The 19,427-nt window shown below is 42.2% G+C and overlaps 1 protein-coding gene across 3 annotated transcripts in view; it reads right to left on the reverse strand.

The window, feature by feature from the left end:
* tut4 (terminal uridylyl transferase 4) overlaps nt 1-19,124 on the reverse strand; it is a 57,865-nt gene extending 38,741 nt beyond the window's left edge. For 2 of the 3 annotated variants that reach the window (XM_056275828.1, XM_056275830.1), the window contains exons 1-12: nt 18,996-19,124; nt 17,842-18,400; nt 17,494-17,645; nt 17,194-17,310; nt 16,886-17,063; nt 16,428-16,516; nt 15,591-15,642; nt 15,155-15,224; nt 6,751-6,877; nt 6,288-6,407; nt 630-824; nt 76-250 (exon numbers count right to left, since the gene is read on the reverse strand). In XM_056275828.1, coding sequence (XP_056131803.1) covers nt 76-250; nt 630-824; nt 6,288-6,407; nt 6,751-6,877; nt 15,155-15,224; nt 15,591-15,642; nt 16,428-16,516; nt 16,886-17,063; nt 17,194-17,310; nt 17,494-17,645; nt 17,842-18,319 — 1,753 coding nt within the window. In that variant the 5' untranslated portion in view covers nt 18,320-18,400; nt 18,996-19,124. Of the gene's footprint in view, nt 1-75; nt 251-629; nt 825-6,287; nt 6,408-6,750; nt 6,878-15,154; nt 15,225-15,590; nt 15,643-16,427; nt 16,517-16,885; nt 17,064-17,193; nt 17,311-17,493; nt 17,646-17,841; nt 18,401-18,772; nt 18,873-18,995 lie in introns of all 3 variants that reach the window. The other variant, XM_056275829.1, reaches the window with a different exon arrangement.
* Between the last annotated feature and the right edge of the window lie 303 nt (nt 19,125-19,427).

The raw sequence follows: 19,427 nt of genomic DNA on the forward strand, positions 1-19,427 counted from the left end.
TCAACTCCAAAAAGTCAACTGTTGGTATCTTTTCAGACCTAACAAGACTCGAGTGTTTCTCAAGCAGTCCGTTACCCTCAATGGCAAGCCTGCGGCGAGGCCAGCTCTTCACTTCCCTAGAGAGCAGCTCCCGCAGCCGGATGGTGATGATGTATTCTTCCAAAGCAAACTCCAATGTGTAAAAGCGCAACAGCTCCAGCCACAGCTGTCCTAATGACACACCTTTGCCAAGGTTCAGAGTCAAGCGGGACTTAAACAAACAAACAAAAAGAAAGAAGAAGTTGAGAAACACAGGTAACTTTCACTGGTTTAAAAATCAAGATTATGAAGACTAAACAATTTGATGCCATTGCGTACAGCTTTTTTTTTTTAAAGCGCTGTCATTTGATGTAATACAAAAAGCAAATATTAACTCTACCAAAACAAACTGAAAGAATTCTCTCACAATGTCAGATGCAGAATTTGTTTGGGAATACAAATCAGACTTTTTTTGACATTTGCATGAGAAGCATTTTTTTGCTCCATGTTGGCGTGCAATTCTTTGGAATTTTTTCAAAAATAACTGCAAAAGGAGAACTATCACATCTGTTGATACACTTGTGTCAAAGGTGTGCTACAGCAATACTCACCAAGCCCTCTCCATACGGAGCCTCATTGGATTTATTCTGCCCTGATTTAGGCTTGCCTTCTCCCCTGGCCTCGCCTCTACATTCCCCACGTCCTTCTGTGGAGCTGGCAGGTCTGTATTCCCATTTAACAAAATCATTCAACGCGATTCCAGTCAAATGATACTCATCCACATGTTTCAAATCAAAGCCTTCAATCTAAAAGAACAAAAAAAGAAGACAGATACAAAAGAAAGGTTAAGCAAACAAACAAGCTGCAGTTACAGTTAGGTGTCAGTCTTGACCAGTTTAAACCAGTTCTTGATTGGGCAAAACCAAAACAAAGTTTCTGTTTTTACAACTATCGCAAGAGGTTCTCTACCTTATTCATTGACTTATAAATACAATTACACAATGTGCACCTTCGTCATTGCTGTCACACAAAAGTGTGGGTGCACTTTAATGAGGCATACATCTATTATATTATGTAATAATAATAATAATAATGCAGGTCTTTGTTCCAACCAACCAGTTACACACATGATTCTATTAGTCAACCAATAGTCTTTGCTAAGGACCTTGATTTGTAGACTCAGCTGTGTAACTGCTTGGTTGGAACAAAGACCTGCACCCGCACCGGCCCTTTCTGGATCATGTTGCCCATCGCTGAAGGGAAGGTCAAGATGCAATAACATTCGCCTGGCGGGCATCCCAGAGAGTTTGGAGGGTCCCCACCTGAGAGAGTTCATTTCTCAACTTCTGCAGGACATACTAAACCTGGATGAAACACCCCTCTTGGACCGTGCTCACAGATCCCTTCAAGAGAAGTTCAAGTGTGGGGGTCCACCACGACCTTTTATCATCAGAGTTCACTATTTTCATGTCAAAGAACAGCTCATGTGCCGGAAAAGGGAAGTTGCCCTCTCCTGCACCAAGGCAGAAGACTTCCCATCTTCCCTGACTTTGCCCAATCCGTGGCCAAAAAACGCTTAAGAGTTTAGAAATGCTAAATGTCTACTGCACTCCTGTCCAGGTGTTAAATTTGGCCTCTTCTACCTGGCCAAACTTAGGATCACTCTACCAAGCGGAGCTCTCCACAAGTTTGCTGATCAAACTGCTGCGGTTGACTTTGTTAACACAGACTTGGGGAGGTCTCCCCCTCCAACACAGTGATGGGATCGATGGGGCTAACACTTAACTTCTACTCAAAATATCCTTTGACAACCAATATTCATAAATATTATAAATATAGTATTTCAAGAAGAGGGAGGATCACAGGGTGATGTACAAGAGTGGAGGAAAAGTGCACATAGGTGGACTATATCTTATGTAGAAAGCGCAATCCGAAAGGGATTGGAGACTTCAAGGTGGTGACAGGAGCTAGGCAGCATCGGATGGTGGTATGTAGGATGACTTTGGTGACCAAGAAGAGGAAGCGAGTGAAGGCAGAGCCCAAGATCAAATGGTGGAAGTTGAAGATGGAAGAATATTGTGTGGAGTTCAGGGAGGAGTTAAGATAGGCACTGGTTGGTAGTGAAGAGTTGCCGGATGGCTGGGCAAGCACTGCAGAAATAGTGAGGGAGACAGCTAGGAAGGTACTTAATGTGTCATCAGGACAGACAAAGGAAGACAAGGAGACTTGGTGGTGGAATGAGGAAGTACAGCAAAGTATACAGAGGAAGAGGTTGGCAAAGAAGAAGTGGGATAGTCATAGAGATGAATAAAGTAGACAGGCGTACAAGGAGATGCAGCATAAAGCAAAGAGAGAGGTCGCAAAGGCAAAGGAAAAGGCATATGATGAGTTGTATGAGAGGTTAGACACAAGGAAGGAGAAAAATACTTGTACCGATTGGCTAGACAGAGGGACTCAGCTTGGGAGGATGTGCAGTAGGTTAGGGCGATCAAGGATAGAGATGGACAAGCGAGGAGAGTGTGCTGCGAAGGTGGAAGGAGTACTTATAGGGGCTGATGAATGAAGAAAGTGAGAGACAGAGAAGGTTGGATGATGTGGGGATAGTGAATCAGGAAGTGCGGTGGATTAGCAAGGAGGAAGGTTGGGCAGCTATGAAGAGGATGAAGAGTGGAAAGGCAGCTGGTCCTGATGACATACCTGTGGAGGCATGGAGATGTTTAGGAGAGATGGCAGTAGAGTTTTTAACTGGATTGTTTAACACAATCTTGGAAAGGGAGAGGATGCCTGAGGAGTGGAGAAGAAGCATACTGGTACTGATTTTCTAGAATAATGGCGATGTGCAGAAATGTAGCAACTACAGCAGTACAAAGTTGATCAGCCACAGCATGAGGATATGGGAGAGTAATAGAAGCTAGGTTAAGAGGAGAGGTGATGATTAGTGAGCAGCAGTATGGTTTCATGCCACAAAAGAGCACTACAGATGTGATGTTTGCTTTGAGAATATTGATTGAGAAGTATAGAGAAGGCCAGCAGAAGTTACATTGTGTCTTTGTGGATTTAGAGAAAGCATATGACAGGGTGCTAAGAGAGGAGGTGTGGTATTGTATGAGGAAGTCGGGAGTTGCAGAGAAGTATGTAGGAGTGGTGCAGGATATGTATGAGGGAAGTGTGATAATGGTGAGGTGTGCGATTGGAATGACAGATGGGTTCAAGGCGGAGGTGGGATTACATCAAGGATCAGCTTTGAGCCCTTTGTTTGCAATGGTGATGGACAGGTTGACGGACCAGATCGGGCAGGAGTCTCCATGGACTATGATGTTTGCAGATGACATTGTGATCTGTAGCGAGAGTATGGTGCAGGTTGAGGAGAGCCTGGAGAGGTGGAGGTATGCACTGGAGAGAAGAGGAATGAAAGTCAGTAGGAGCAAGATGGAATACCTATGCATGAATGAAATGGTGGACAGTGCAATGGTGAGGATGCTAGGAGTAGAGGTGACCAAGGTATATGCATTTAAATACTTGGGGTCAACTGTCCAAAGTAACGGGGAGTTTGGAAAAGAGGTGAGGAAGAGAGTGCAGGCAGGGTGGAGTGGGTGGAGAAAAGTGTCAGGGGTGATTTGCAACAGAATGGTACCAAGAGTTAAAGGGAAGGTTTACAAGATGGTTGTGAGACCAGCTATGTTTTAAGGTTTGGAGACAGTGGCACTGACAAAAAGACAGGAGGGGGAGCTGGAGCTGGTAGAGTTGAAGATGCTAAGAATTCAATTGGGAGTGATGAAGAAGGGCAGGATTAGGAATGATTATATTAGAAGGACAGCTCAGGTTGGACGGTTTGGAGACAAAGCAAGAGAGGCAAGATTGAGATGGCTTTGACATGTGTGGAGGAGAGATGCTGGGTATATTGGGAGAAGGATGCTGAATAAGGAGCTGCCGGGGAAGCGGAAAAGAGGAAGGCCAAAGAGGAGTTTTATGGATCTGGTGAGGCAGGACATGCAGGTGGCTGGTGTGACAGGGGAAGATGCAGAGGACAGTAAGAAATGGAAGCGGACGATCCGCTGTGGCGACCCCCAACGGGAGTCGCCACAAGTAGTAGCAGTAGTAGCATTTCCAAAGTGTACCTCACTGAAGCTGGCTGTTTGTTATTATTTTTCCTTGTAATTTTGCTCCTTTGTTGCAATTTACTATGAAGACTGACTTTTTTTTTTCCGCCCCCCCCCCCTTTTCTGCCCAACTGCCCCCAGCCAATTACTCCACTCTTCCGTGTTCTTATTACTTAAATGAAACATGGAGTCAGCCTTTCTATATTTGATTTATATTTGTCTTGTCGCTCTCTCACTGTTCTCGCGACTGTCTCTATGTGCCTCTCTCTGATTTTCTCTCTCTCTCTCTCGCTCTCTGTGTGCACTGCAGTCTGGGAAGTTGGGTGTGTTAGCGTGAGTGGTGAATGCAAGATTGGCATGGAATTTTAATTGTTTGCTGTATTTTTTTTTTCTTTTTGGATTTTCCCCTGTATTCTTTTTTTTTCTCCTCAATTGTACTTGCCCCACTCTTCTGAGCCGTCCCAGTCGCTGCTTCACCCCCTCTGCCGAGCCAGGGAGGGCTTCAGATTACCGCATGCCTCCTCCAGTACAGGTGGAGTCGCCAGCCGCTTCTTTTCACCCGACAGTGAGGAGTTTTGCCAGGGGGACGTAGCCGTGGGGGGATCACGCTATTCCCCCCAGTTCCCCCTCGCCCCTGAACAGGCGCCCCGACTAACCAGAGAAGGTGCTAGTGCAGCGACCAGGACACAAACCCACATCCAGCTTCTCACCCACAGGCACAGCCAGTTGTGTCTGTAGGGACGCCCAACCAAGCCTGAGGTAACACAGGGATTCGAACCAGTGATCCCCATGTTGGCAGGCAACAAAATAGACCACTATGCTACCCAGACACCCTTTTGTGCTTTTTTAATTTGTTAGTCTTTGCCGGGGGGATTGCCAGGACACCAAGGTACCCCTTACTCATTGCAATAACTGCCATGGGATCTTTAATGACCACAGTGAGTCAGGACCTCGGTTCAACTTCTCATCCGAAGGACAGATTTTTTTTTTATGTGCGTTTTGAAAAAAAAATGTTGAACCAATTGAAACCATTGTTTGCAATGTTAACAAACATTAATAAAAAAAGTTACAAAAAAAAAAGTAGGTACATGTCGAGGCCCCGGAGGTTTTGCGAACATCACAAGAGTTGTGATTGGTTGTCTGTGCTGCTTACCTGCTACATTTCCAATGGGGCACCCAGCAATTCATCCATCTCTCATATTTACTGAACATCCCCATTCTCTTACCTCAACATATTCCATCATCTCACAGACCATCCCCTTTCCAACATACTTTTCTCCTTCTCAAAAATGCCAACAAAATGAGCTCTTTTTAGTCATCTAACAAAGTAATTTCAATTGCAAACCCTCTGTTCACTGCCTTTATTTAGTAATGTGAGTGAATGGTGTAGCAAGGACCCCCTGATTCAATCTCAATTATTTTGCCCACCGACCCCAAACCATTTGTTTAAGTCTGTACTGGTCAACAAACGTAACGGTTCAGAACTCAATATCAGCTGATACTTAATGATTTATACAGCAAAAAAAAGTGATATAGGTGCATCCCTACAGAATTGTTTGCCTAAACTTAGCATCTTGCTTTGATTTTACAGTGAGTAGTTGAGTACCTTAAGTCACATAGTTGAGATTATCATAATGAAACATGGAGACCATGTCATTCTTAGTTTTTCTGGAACTTAAACTTGTCAACATTTCAGCGAGTGAAGAATTAACAAAATGAACAAGTTGCTTCAGACTATATAACTGCATTGAATTGAAAATATGTACATTTTGCATTCATTCATTGCTGTCCATCTTTCGGCACAGGTTGAAAACTCACCTCTTCAAGAACTACTACCCTGTTACTTGCTCTTAGCACTTATTGTATTCACTCATTTAAAAAAAAAAACTTTCTTGCACTTTTACTTTAGCACTGGTTTTGCTCTTAGATGCTTGTTTAGATGCACTTATGACCTCTGATGGCTAGTAGTTCTCCTGATTTCCTACGTTAAATGCACTTATTGTAAGTCGCTTTGGATAAAAGTGTCAGCTAAATGACTGTAATGTAATGAAAGCAAGATAGCATTTTTTTTCTAATAAAAGGTAATTTTTTCATTTGAATACATTTCATAACATATATGTAGAAATTATGGAATACATGTACAGTGTCCATATTGAAACATTCACCCACCCAGTTGCCCAGGTAGACTGGAAGGATTGACTCTTTCCTCTGCTGCAGGAAGAAGATGACCATGAGCGCAAAGGAATAGGAGGGTATGCCACCTTCTGCCTGACAGTCAATGTGGCACAACTGCAAGGGAAAACATGCAAAAAAAAGACGTTGTGTAATAGTTACTCTCGTTATTCACCCAAAAGAATATGAAATCTCCCTTGCTACGTCCTCCTACATATTATTGTCTATACATATTATTGTCTATTAAATCTACAACATGTGGAGAAACAGTTTTTCAGCAATTCAAGTGTCCTGTTTAGTTTTGCCATTTGAAAATTTTTCAGTCTTTCTTTTGCTATTTGCACAGCAATAAAAAAAACAATTGAGGTGCTTAATTTCAAGACATCAAACTCTGTAAATAAAGAAAAATCAACTACTCAAGCAACAATTACAAAGCCCTCAATTTCAGCAGCATCCTTACCCTTGCCCAGTGGCGGAAGGCCAGAACTAGGGGAATCAATCTAGGCTCAAGTCTAGCCAGGGCAGCCAGGTGGTTAGTGGTGAGGCAAGCGACATCATTGCCTGCACTCACCTTGCACAACAGGCCACTGAGAGGGGGAAACAGAAAGATTGGGCACAATTACAGCGTTAGACAGAAGATGAGCATTAATACTGAATCTTTCAAAAGCGAAATCACCTAAGCCTCTCAACATGCACACACATGAGTGAGAGAGAGAGAGAGAGAGAGAGAGAGAGAGAGAGAGAGAGAGAGAGAGAGAGAGAGAGAGAGAGAGAGAGAGAGAGAAAACAATGCTTATGGTTAGACAACCAGAGCTGATGCGTTACCAATAATTTGTGGTGGAGCTTATGGCACACTTTAAAAGTTTATCATCTTATTTGCCTGACTTGTTGATTGGGATAGCAAAATAAATTACAGCCCTATATACATTATAAAAATAATTTGTGTCATCTTTGATGTAAGCAAATCACAAGGAAACATCAATCAACTAAATAAGTGCACTCAGAAGGGGGCAGATCTCCGCCAGGCACACACATCTCCCTTTCTCCGATGTTCGAACTTGGCGACAAACCACCCATTTTTTCACCTTCTGGGAGAAGGGAAATGCATGCACACGCGGACAGAAAAACCAGTGTTTTTCCTGCCATTAAGACTTGTGTGCAGCGTCCAAGTGGATATGGAAAAAAAAAAGTTTTATATGCAGCACTCAAGCTAAAAAAAAAAATATATATCTAATAAAACCGTTATGCCTGTCAGTTTGTGAATGTGCAGCCTCCCAGGCAGACCCTTGCATGAAAGCGACCAACTGACATGAAATGACAAGAGATCAGGCTATCGTAATTTCAAAGCCCTTATTAAAAGACTTCAAAAGTGTTTAACCATCGTGGCTTTCATGATATAAAATGAATGAAGGTGAATGGCTACTCTGCTTAGACTTTCATTCATTCTAAAGCAAAAAAAACAAACAAAAATACTTGAAATGTGTTTAACCGTCGTGGTTTTCATAATATAAAATGAATCAAGGTGAATACTGATTGACTCATTCATAAACAGCAGTAAGAAAACATAACTCAGCCATGCGAAATGTTTTATTGTAGCTACTGAGATGATTTCCAATTGTGATTAATCCTACTCTTGAAATATTTTTTTCCAAATAATTCCAGTGTGTGTCGGCCCTGTGATGGCCTGGCGGCCTATCCAGGGTGTCGCCCCTCCTGCCGCCCAATTACTGCTGGGATAGGCTCCAGCATCCCCGCGACCCTGAGAACAGGATAAGCAGTTCGGAAAATGGATGGACGGATAATAATTACATATTCTCAACCACAAATATAAAATTTAAATTTTTGTATTTGCAAGAAACAAAAACAGAGGAGCACTCTCCCTAGGAAGAGAAGGGGGGGGACAGCAAAGTAAAATAAACACATGCATGCACGCACGCACGCACGCACACACACACACGCACACACAAAATCTCTCCCCCACCCCGGAGAGACTAGTGCACATCCAACTGATTGCATATACACTATGGTGTAAAACAGCAGGCAAACGTTCAATCAGGCAATACCCGTAGTTCTGTGAAATAAGATATAAAAGTTTGCCATTTGTGAAAGAACTTTTCAGTAGATCCTCTCAGTGTATATTTAATGTTCTCAATAGTTATAAAAAATATGGTGTCTTTAAAGAGAGACTGACATGCCCTTTCTGAACACATTTTTTAACATTGGGAGTTTGAATCATAACCGAAGATAGGTGTGGTTTTATGAATTCAAAGCTTTGGCTACTGTCTTCCTGGGTGGGTGGGAATCGGTACTGCTCGTCACTTGTTATTTACAAAAAATGTCGGATAGCGAGAGGGAGATCCTCTGCGAGGATTACAGTTTTAAGGGGGAGGATTCGGTGATATGGCTGGCATCGACACTATTTGCACTTTGATGGTTCTTTTGCCTCCTTCATTCAGGTCCAGGAGAAACCATATAACATTCCATGCATATATGGACTCCCTAGGATCCATAAAGATGGAACCCCCCTCAGGCACATCGTCAGCAGCATAAACTCGGTCACGTACAACATTGCCAAACATATAGCCAACATCTTGACCCCTTTAGTGGGCGAAACACCTCACCATATCCAAAACTCCATTGACTTTGTGAACAAGGTCCAAGGCGTAAAACTGGAACCGAATGAAACCATGGTATCCTACGATGTGACCTCGTTATTCACCTGCATCCCAACCATGGAGGCTTTAGAAACTGTGAGGCAACGTTTGCTACGGGACGACACCCTCCACGAGGACCAACCTCAGCCCAGACCAGATTTGCCAACTACTGGACCTTTGCCTGAACACTACATATTTCCAATTCAGGGGCCAGTTTTACAGACATAAACATGGGTGTGCCATGGGCTCACCAGTATCTCCCATTGTGGCCAACTTATATATGGAAGAGGTAGAACACAGGGCCCTGAACTCCTTCAGAGGAACACCTGGTTCAGATATGTGGACGACACATGGGTCAAAATCCAAACACAAGAGGTACCAGCGTTTACCAAGCACATCAATTCAGTGGACAAGAACATTAAGTTCACAAGGGAAGACATAAAGAACAACAGTTTGCCCTTCTTGGACTGTGACGTCCACATTGGGGAAGACAGGAGCCTCCACGTTGGGGTTTACAGGAAACCTACACACACAGACCAATATCTACTTTTCGACTCACACCACCCTCTGGAACACAAACTGAGCGTCATCAAAACTCTGCAACACAGAGCTGACAATGTGCCCAGCAGCACTCAGGCCCAACGGGAAGAACACAAACACCTGAAGGGAGCTTTAAAAACCTGCGGCTACCCCAGTTGGACCTTTGTGAAAACTGCATCACGTTCCAAAAAGACCAACCGGGTGAGCGATGAGGAGAAAAGGAACAGAAGTAATAACATAGTCATCCTGTATGTTTCTGGGGTCTCCCAAGGAACTCAGGAGAATTTTTAACAAACACCGCATCCCGGTATACTTCAAACCCAGCAACACACTCCGACAAAGACTGGTTCATCCCAAAGACCGTGTACCACACACCCAAAAAAGCAATCTGGTGTATGCTGTACAATACAATGAGGATTGTGCTGACCTATACATAGGAGAAACCAAACAACCACTACACAAACAGATGGCCTAACACAGAAGGCCAAACTCCTCAGGACAAGACTCAGCAGTTTATCTACACCTAAAGGAGAAGACACACTCCTTCGAGGACAGCAACGTACACATTTTGGACAGGGAAGATAGATGGTTTGAAAGAGGGGTGAAGGAAGCCATCTATGCGAAACTGGAAAAACCATCCCTCAACAGAGGAGGAGGTCTGCGACACCACCTATCTCCCACTTACAATGCCGTCCTTTCATCTCTACCCAGGAGACTCAAGAAGCTTAGCCTCCAAGAACAACAGTTGGTCACTAACGGCTCCAACGACTCATGAGCACTAACGAAGTCGAAACGAACATTCACAGACACATCCAGGAGAAACACAATCTCCCAGGAAACACTGTTTTTAGATATTTGCAAGTAAGGGATTGCGTTCAAAAACATCTACCAGGATTTGAGTTAGCCAACTGTTCAGTGATGGTGTATGCGTTAAAACAGTGTTTCCCAGCCTAGTCCTCAAAGACCCCCTATCCTGCAGATTTTCTTGGCAACCCTGAATAGGTACCTGTTTGTAGGTATTCAGCCAATCAGCAATGAATTATGTCCGATTTTGCACACCTTGCATAATTAAGTGTTATGAGATGATTGGTTAAGTACAAGCACGGCTACCTATGCAGGGTTACAATGAAAATCTGCAGGATAGGGGGTCCTTGGGGACTGGGTTGGGAAACACTGCTTTAAAAGATCATCAAGCTCAGATAAACTTGTATCCTTTATCTATGACACCTTACAGCAGGCCAATTTACCCTCGTCAGAAGGTATTAAGACAAAATGGGAGGAGTTGGGTCTGCAGATATCTGATGAAATTTGGGAGGGAAGCCTGGAGCACATGCACACATGCTCAAACAATGCTAGACACTGCCTTATCTAATTTAAAATGTTGTACCGACTCCATTATTCTAGAGTTAAACTATACCAGATTTATCCCCCAAGTGTCACCCTTAAATGAAAAATGTCAGTCAGCCAAAGGTACTTTGCTACATAGTTTTTTTTCTTTGCCCAAAGAAACAGACCTACTGGATAGAAATATTCCAGATACTGTCTAGAATGATCAACACCCAGTTAGAGCTGGACTCTCTTTTAATCACTCTCGGAAGGTCTGATACACAGACCAATCTGACTGCCTCTCAACAACACTTTCTCTCTTATTGCCTTATTACAGCAAAGGGGTTGGCTTCTTTTGTTTTGGAAAGAAAAAGGGGTCCTTACTACTAAGATGTGGCTCAGCGACCTGTCAAATACCTTACATCTGGAGAGAATAAGATATGTTTTAAAAGATAAACTTTCACTGTTTGAAAAAACCTTATTCATTACCTTGCTAGTGTGACTAGCTAATACTACAATTAATATATTTCACTATTAATCACCTATTGAATAGTAGATAGTTCCGATACCAGTATTGGAAATGCCTCCGATACTGCCTAAAATTCTGGATCTGGTATCAGCGAATACACGAGTCTATGCATCGATCCAATATCACGTAACTTATTAACCCCGAAATGGGATCAACTTTAAAGTAGTTTCGACCAGATAAAACGGCCGTTTTCCCGGAAATCAATTCTTCTTTGCTGCTCTAAAACAGTAACATACACAACAAGTTGCGCTGTGTTGTCAGCGGCAAAGAAGAATTGGTTTCGTGTAATTTAGTGTAACGCTAGCAAAATGTCAGCAATTTGGGAATATTTTACACTGCAAAAGCCCACCAGTAAAATCGCAACGTATACAGTATTCAAGGCTTTAATTTCGAGGGGTGGCACTAGTGTTGCCAATTTCAACATCAGCAAATGGGGGAAAAAAGCACAAACTGCAGCAGCAAACATTGGAAACCGCATTCCAACGACACGCTAAATTCCACAAAGACAGTCCAAAAGCGACAAAGACAACCGACAAACTTGTCGAATTCATTGTTCTGGACGACCAACCCTTAATGGATCATTTGGAGTCAAGGTACAGTTTGCCAAGTCGCAAATAAATGTCCGAAACTGCCCTCTCCCAACTATGTAAGACAGTGAGGGCACACATTTCATACAGGCTAAAAGACATGCAGGCGATAAGCTTTACAACTGACATTTGGAGCGCCGACGTATGCCCAATGTCTTTGCTCAGTTTCACCCCACACTGGGTGGACAGGGCTTCGACATTTGCTCTTCGAAGTGCAGTGCTGAGAGCAAACAAATTCCATGGGTCACAAAGTGGCACGTCAATTAACAAAACAGTTGAAGGGATGCTGGTAAAATGGAACATCCAAGTCCAACATCCATATTTTACGCAACAACACAAGCAACATGAAGAAAGCGATGGACGGGATGGATGTGTTGAGTTTGGGATTCTTCGCTCACTTGATCCAGCTAGTGGTGCATGAAGGGTTACTATCACAGCGAAGTGTGAGCAATGCACTGGCAAATGCTAGAAAGATAATTGGGCAATTTAAATACTCGCCACTGGCTACTACACGCCTGGAGAATATCCAGAAAGATTTCCAAATGCCCAGCAAACATCTGCACCAAGACGTGGTGACGAGGTCGAACAGCACGTTTTATATGGTCGAGAGTCTACTGGAACAGAAGCGATCGATTTCCTCATATTGAGCTGACACCGACCTGCCAGCGACCCTGACAACCAACCAGTGGGCTTTGCTGGAGAAAACCATTGCTGTTCTGGCACCATTTGAAGGACTGACCAGACAGATTAGCTCCTCCACCTCCTCTGCAGCTGAAATTATCCCCTTGGTCACAGCGCTAAAACGGCTGCTTGCTCGGGAGAACCAGGAGGACATGGGTATGATGAAAACTACCCTTTTAGAGGCTGTCAAGAAAAGATTCAGAACCATCAAGGATGAGCCACTGTATGTAGTTGCCACTCTCTTGGACCCAGATTTCAAAGACAGGCATGTCTAATAGTATGCTTATTAAATGTAATAGTCCATATTATAATCAAAACTTAGAAATGATGTTCTAGATATCTACACATTGCATTGTTATTATTTTACGCAGATTCATGGTATGCATTATTTTTTTTAGACATTTATTATGTTTTATTGTTATCTCAGATATTTCACAAGTGCAGACAGCATCAAGCATACAAAGGATGCACTGACGCAAGAAGTAGAGAAAATGGAAGAGTCATAGAGGAAGATCACAACTCAGGCAGCAGAGCCAGCGCCAGAAAAGGTCCTACGTATGGAAGCACAACCAAGCAGCAGCAGAAAGAGCAGCTTGAAGGGCCTGTTTGAGGAAATCCTGCAGGAGCATGATGAGGAATGTGGGGCAAGTAGCACAAGCACACAGGTTAAAATACAGAGAAAACTATCCCTCACTCAGACAGCCCATCCCAGTACTGGGGAAGCAACCTAGTTCGGTTTCCCACCCTGGCTGCCACTGCTGCAAAATTTCTCTGTGCTCCTTGTACCAATGTGGATAGAGACAGACTGTTCAGCACAGCCTACAACATTGCTGATGCATGGAGGAAAAGAGGAGAGAGAGCAGAAATGCTCATCTTCTTGAAGAACTTGCCACTGCTCTTAAAATTGTGAGCAGTACTAAGTTGCTAATGCAATGTGTAGCCTACTTGTTTCAGCACATTTTTTGTTTACTGTGTAGCTGTTGCTCTATTGTTTTATACTTTAATCGTACTTCTTGTTTATTTTTGAATGTTTAGTTTTTAAGTTGATGTTGCACTACTGTTTACTGTTTAGTGTTACTGCACTATTTTTTATTTTACTAAATTGTGGCTGCACTTTAAGAGTTTTTTTAAAGGAATTGTTATTTATTCCTAGATTTATTTATTTGTGCTTTTTTTCAGTTATGTCAAAGTAAAAGGTTCTATGGCATTCATTCTCTGTATGTATGCATTTGTGCGTGTTTTACTAAGGGTTTAACCTGAGCCAGGCCATACGACAATAGCAATCATCACATTTATACAGGGTTAGTAGTATACAGCTGTTAAAAAAATAATAAAAAAAATTATATATATTTAATGCACTGGTATTGGATTGGTACTCGGTATTGGCAGATACGCAAGTTCAGGTATCCGAATCAGTATCAGGACAGAAAAAAATGATATCGGAACATCTCTAGTAGTAGAGAGATGGGGAGGGACTTTATATTTTTATTTTATTCGCTTAAGCCGTTTTGTACCATTAATATAACATATTCATCCAATACCATTAACAGGTATTAGATAAATATATTAGATTCATCTAATACCTGTTTTGCATTAAGCATCTGTTGCTGTTTGGTACTCTCTGTTGTTTTTCTTTTTGTTTGTCATTTGTTGTGTACTTGAAAAATGAGCACTGGATATCATATATGTACATCCATCCATTACCCAAACCACTTATCCTGCTCTCAGGGTTGCGGGAATGCTGGAGCTTATCCCAGCAGTCACTGGGCGGCAGGCGGGCAGACACCCTGAACAGGCCACCAGGCCATCACAGGGCCTGGCAGCCTGTTCAGGGTGTCATCACAGGGCTCGTGCATATACATATATGTACATGCACGAGCTAACTGCTAAAATAAAATATATCTCTTTGAATTTGTATTTTTATAGCAGTTTTAACGTTTGAGACTACGGCACGTCCACGTGGCGGTGAGTCACACATGCCTCCAGCTGTGTCTGTGATTAATCCTAGTCTTGAATTTGTAATTTTATAGCAGAGTTTTAACATTTGAGACTACGGCACTTCTGCGTGGCGGAGTCGCGCATGCACATGGTCAACTCAGATCGGACAGCGACACAAAACAGCATTAGTCAAGCGAGCTAAAGTGAATGGAGAGAGGGAGCGGCAATAGTGAGAACTTTTTTCGAAGGATTTTAATCACCGTAACCACGAGAGGTTCTTCATCATACACTCATAACTGTGCACAAAAAAAAATTATGCCGATAGGTCCAAGGTCCAGTAGTTTGCCAGATTAGCCACGGACAAACAAGACACACACACGCACGCACGCACGCACGCACGCACGACCAAACCCATAATCTCCTCCAGGCTACTTTATATATATGCATTCTACACAGATGATGGATGGATTTAAAAAAAAATAAAATAGATGGTGAATAGAAAAAAGCAACATCATTACACTGGAATGTTAAGGCATTATAAACTTCACATTCATCAAACTTCATAACTTCACAACCTCACATTCATTCAATTTGGGATACAACACTGACCTGCTGACATCCCGACAGAACACAACAGGAACTTTGGCATGAAAGTCAGACTCCACCTCACAATGTTGAGCTGTGGCAAAAAGTTGAAGAATCCAGTAAATAATCATATACAATTTGTACAAGCAGCATTTCAGCTAAGGAGTTTTTACATTAAAAAAGGAACCATACATGATAAAATAATCTCAGTAAGATACAAGACAGCAAACACAATTGAATAGTACAATTTGTAGTTTATTGCTTTTAGATATCAATGACATAAATAACAACAAAAAATAATTTGCCAGTGTGGCATGCAGTGCAAAAAATAGCAACATGAGTATCTACTATGAGCTGGCATGTGGACATTTTCCTTTTCCATAACAAATAATTACTAAGGTGAACCCAATAATAACAATTCAATGTAAGTTAACCAAAACTTGTAGAAAGGAAGACTTACAGCTCTTCTTGAGAATTTCCAGCACTTGAATCAACACATCTGGTTGAGTCATCTGGGAAGATCATAACAAAAACAGAAATTATGAACATTAACAATGACTATGTTTACATGCAATCAATTATCTGATTATGGTCAATAATAATCAAATTAAGGTGATAGTTCGATTAATGTGTTTGGAATAATGCCATCAGTTTATAAATATTAGTTTACAGGATTTGCTGGATAGTCAAATTAAGGAATGGAAGTTACGTTGCAATAAGTTGTAATCAAGACATTTCAGAAAACATCTCCTTTTCTGCTTTTTTTGCCTGTCCAAAAACTTGAGAATATTAAGCTCCTTCATTTTATTGAGAATCAACACTGTTTCAAGTCTCATTACAGAAACGTGGCTGTTTACTGCCGCTCCCCATGTTGTCCTTTGTCAACTCTTTCTGGGTCAGATACTAGTAACAGTAATCCCTAACTTTTTGGTGCATGCACATAACCAATTCTCCAAAAGAACTCCAATTAAGCTGTAACACAAATCAAAATAAATTGAATGATTAAAAAAAAAACACTACCATTCAATTCTAAACCTGTTATCTGTAATTATGAGTGTAAAAATGATAGCACATGGATAAAACATGCACAACAAGCAGGTGCTCCACTCAACCTCTCGACTCGAGCCTCGGAAAACATGTTTTGTGGTATTGGCGCTGTATATGACTTAAGTGGGCCTTTAACACAAAAAAATGAAAATAAAGATAATTGTGATAACGATTAAAATAAGAATAGATAAAATTTACAAGCAGCTCATGTTTGCCCTATACTTAAATTTTGGCAAACAAACAAACTTACCGTGGACGGGTAGACAACATCAATGTTGATATCACTTGTTTTGAACGCAAATCGGGTAAGACATGAACCATAGAGACGGAGGGAACAAGCTGGAAAAAAAAGCACTCAATTTTGGGCAAATGTATACTGCATATAAAAATTTAGTAGTGATCTCAGTCCACAAAACTAATGCTTGGATATTTATCGGCTTGTCATTACATTGTGTGTCTATTATCAAAAATTGGTGAAAGCCACACAGTGGAGATCATTACAATCCAGGCCAATAACAATCCAAACTTTATAAAGACATGAAATACAAACTTTTTAATTCATTACACAATGGAGATCATACAATCCAGGTCAATAACAATCCAAACTTTACAAAGACATGAAATACAAACTTTTTAATTCAGTTCTCCTTTCCTACCGGACTTAATGAGCAAGGCCCTGGGCCAAAGAAAGAGCAGTCAGTAGACTACCTGAGAGGTGCTGCTGGATGATCTCCTCCATCCTGTTGACCACTCCCTGTCGGACCTGGAAGTCCTCCTCGGAGATCCCCTGCTGTCTGGATGTGTCCAGGACAGCTGCATCCACTGCCCTCAGCTGAGCCGGCGAGGGAGGTGGGAGAGCACGCAGTTCATTCTCCTCTTGTTTTTCCTCAAACACAGAGGTCAATGAAGAAAAAAAAAAGACAATTCAAAACATTTTACTTGCAATTGTTCCCTTTTCTAAAAATTGGAAACATCTGCTTCACGGAGAGTGAAAAAATAGCTCTATTCTGGCATACCATTATGTTCTTTTTGTGTCGCTTCTCTTTGATGTGTTTGTGGGCTCCCTGTATGTTCTCAATGTGCACAGAACAGAGTTTGCATAAGTACTGAAAGTTTGGGTACTCAGGGGATTGCTGTGAAAACAAAAAGAGAAACAGCCTGTTAATATCAGGCTTTTACCATGATCTCATTCTTGAGTTGTTTCCACTCTTTACATATGCTTATTGCACCAACATCACATCACACAGAAATGCTTTTGGAGATTATAATTTCAGCCTGGTATAGGATCAATTTTATTCTCAATAGTGTCTTCCTACCTTCACCAATCTGTGGATGTAGTCTCTGCAGAGGCGCTCCTCTGCTTGTTTAAGACCCAGCTGTTGTTCTGTCAGAGTTCCGTCTTCCAGTATAACCCCCATCTCTTTATCCTCTTCAACAGACTGACTCAACAATGACCCAGTTTTAGCCCCTGCAGACAATCAACTAGTCAAATCCTCACTCGAGTAAGAACTGCTTTTGATGAACGGGAAATAACCCATTAAGACACAGGTTTACAGTGAAAAGCATCTACCATGTAAAATTTCAAAACATCAAATTTATAGACTACAGCCCTGTGTGAAGTTAATAACTTAAACAATGTGAAAAAAACAAATCATATGACACACCGATACACTTCTCCTTTACTGAGATGGCCTTGGTGGACTTGGTTTGCTCTGTAAGGCCTTTGTCTGGAGTACCAGGCAATACAACGGAAGTGGTCTCACTGCCATCTGAGGGGCTTCTGCCTGCAGAAAGAGAAACTTTGAGGTCAGAACCTTGACCCACTGGATGCTGCTGTGGGCCTGCCACTTTCCCTTTGCATCTCTCTCCTGAGTTTGTCCTTCCAGTTAGCCTACGAGGCCTTCCTTTACCCCTGTCCTGGGGGATATCCGTGGTGGTCTTGCCAGGCTTACGATTTCCCTGGGTGCCTACATCATGGTCGTCCTTTCCTGTTGTGAGGTTTTCTTTACTGCGGCTGGCTGATTTGGTGCTCTCTCTCTGTGCTGAAGCCTCTTTATTGGGCTTGTTGGACAAAGGTTTGGCTCCTTTTGACTCGCTGCGACATGGCTTAGCTGGTTTTACAGGACTTGAAGACTCATCCATGCCTCTTTTCCTCTTTCCTGTCCCTGATGGGGGTCAAAAATGCCGTGTTGTGGATGACCAGGTAGACAAGATGGATGAATTCTGAAAAGACAGTCATGTCGTTGGACACTGGTGTAAATATCCAAATTTCACAGCAAAACAATGCATTGGCCTTTAAATCTTGGTTTATTACAAGTAACAAAACCATAACTTAACAAGAGAATTATGCAGTCTTAATTAACCTAACACATGTTCACATAAAAAAAGTTAACGAGCTACTTGGAACTAAAGAGAGACCTAGATTACCCTCCACAGACACCACAGCACATAAACAGAAACCAGACATATAGACTTCGCTACTTGCTAGCACAACTTCCAAAACACACACGGGAAAAACATCGCACCCTCACCACAAAACGCAGATAGTCACCACATATTAACAACGAGTAAATGCACCGTGGTACAATCAAATACTTGTATTCCGGGGCGAGATCAAGTTGTCTTTCTGGGCTCTCTTTCGTTTACTGTTCGCCGTCTCCGTTAGCTTAGCCGCAGTACCCAGTTACCAGGTAAGCTAACGTAAGGAGAAAAACAAAACTGATACAACAGTTGGGCTGCCACACAACAGCGAGCCATTAAAGACGGACGGGAAACTGTTTGTAAACGACGTATCGAGGAGGGACGTGTGCCGACTTACTTTCACACTCAAATTTATAATCCCAAATTAGTGATTGGTGGTCTCCCTACTCCTGTGATGCATATTGTTTTTCCGATCCCACGGCCTGGTCAAAACACCAACCATTGACGCCATGATAATACATTCCCCCGCTGCATTGTGGGAGCGTCACAAGTGATGAGGAGGAGAGACATGGCAAGCAGCTGCGACACGGAGCGAGAAGGGCAGATTAAGGGGGGTGGTCACCCCCAAAAATACCTGGCCAGTGGCCACCCCTATTGCCACTCACTCTTACGTGCTAGTGGCCAGGTCATGTGACATTAAGCGCTTCCTGATCAGAATTCCTGCAATTCTTATAAGAGACACAATTGTACAATTACATTTACAATTGTAGGGCCTAAGATTGTTTTTAGTGAATTCATTATTATTCTAGTACGGAGTTAGTAGTAACTA

This window comes from Lampris incognitus, chromosome 3, assembly GCF_029633865.1.
Source record: "Lampris incognitus isolate fLamInc1 chromosome 3, fLamInc1.hap2, whole genome shotgun sequence".
NCBI lineage: Eukaryota > Metazoa > Chordata > Actinopteri > Lampriformes > Lampridae > Lampris > Lampris incognitus.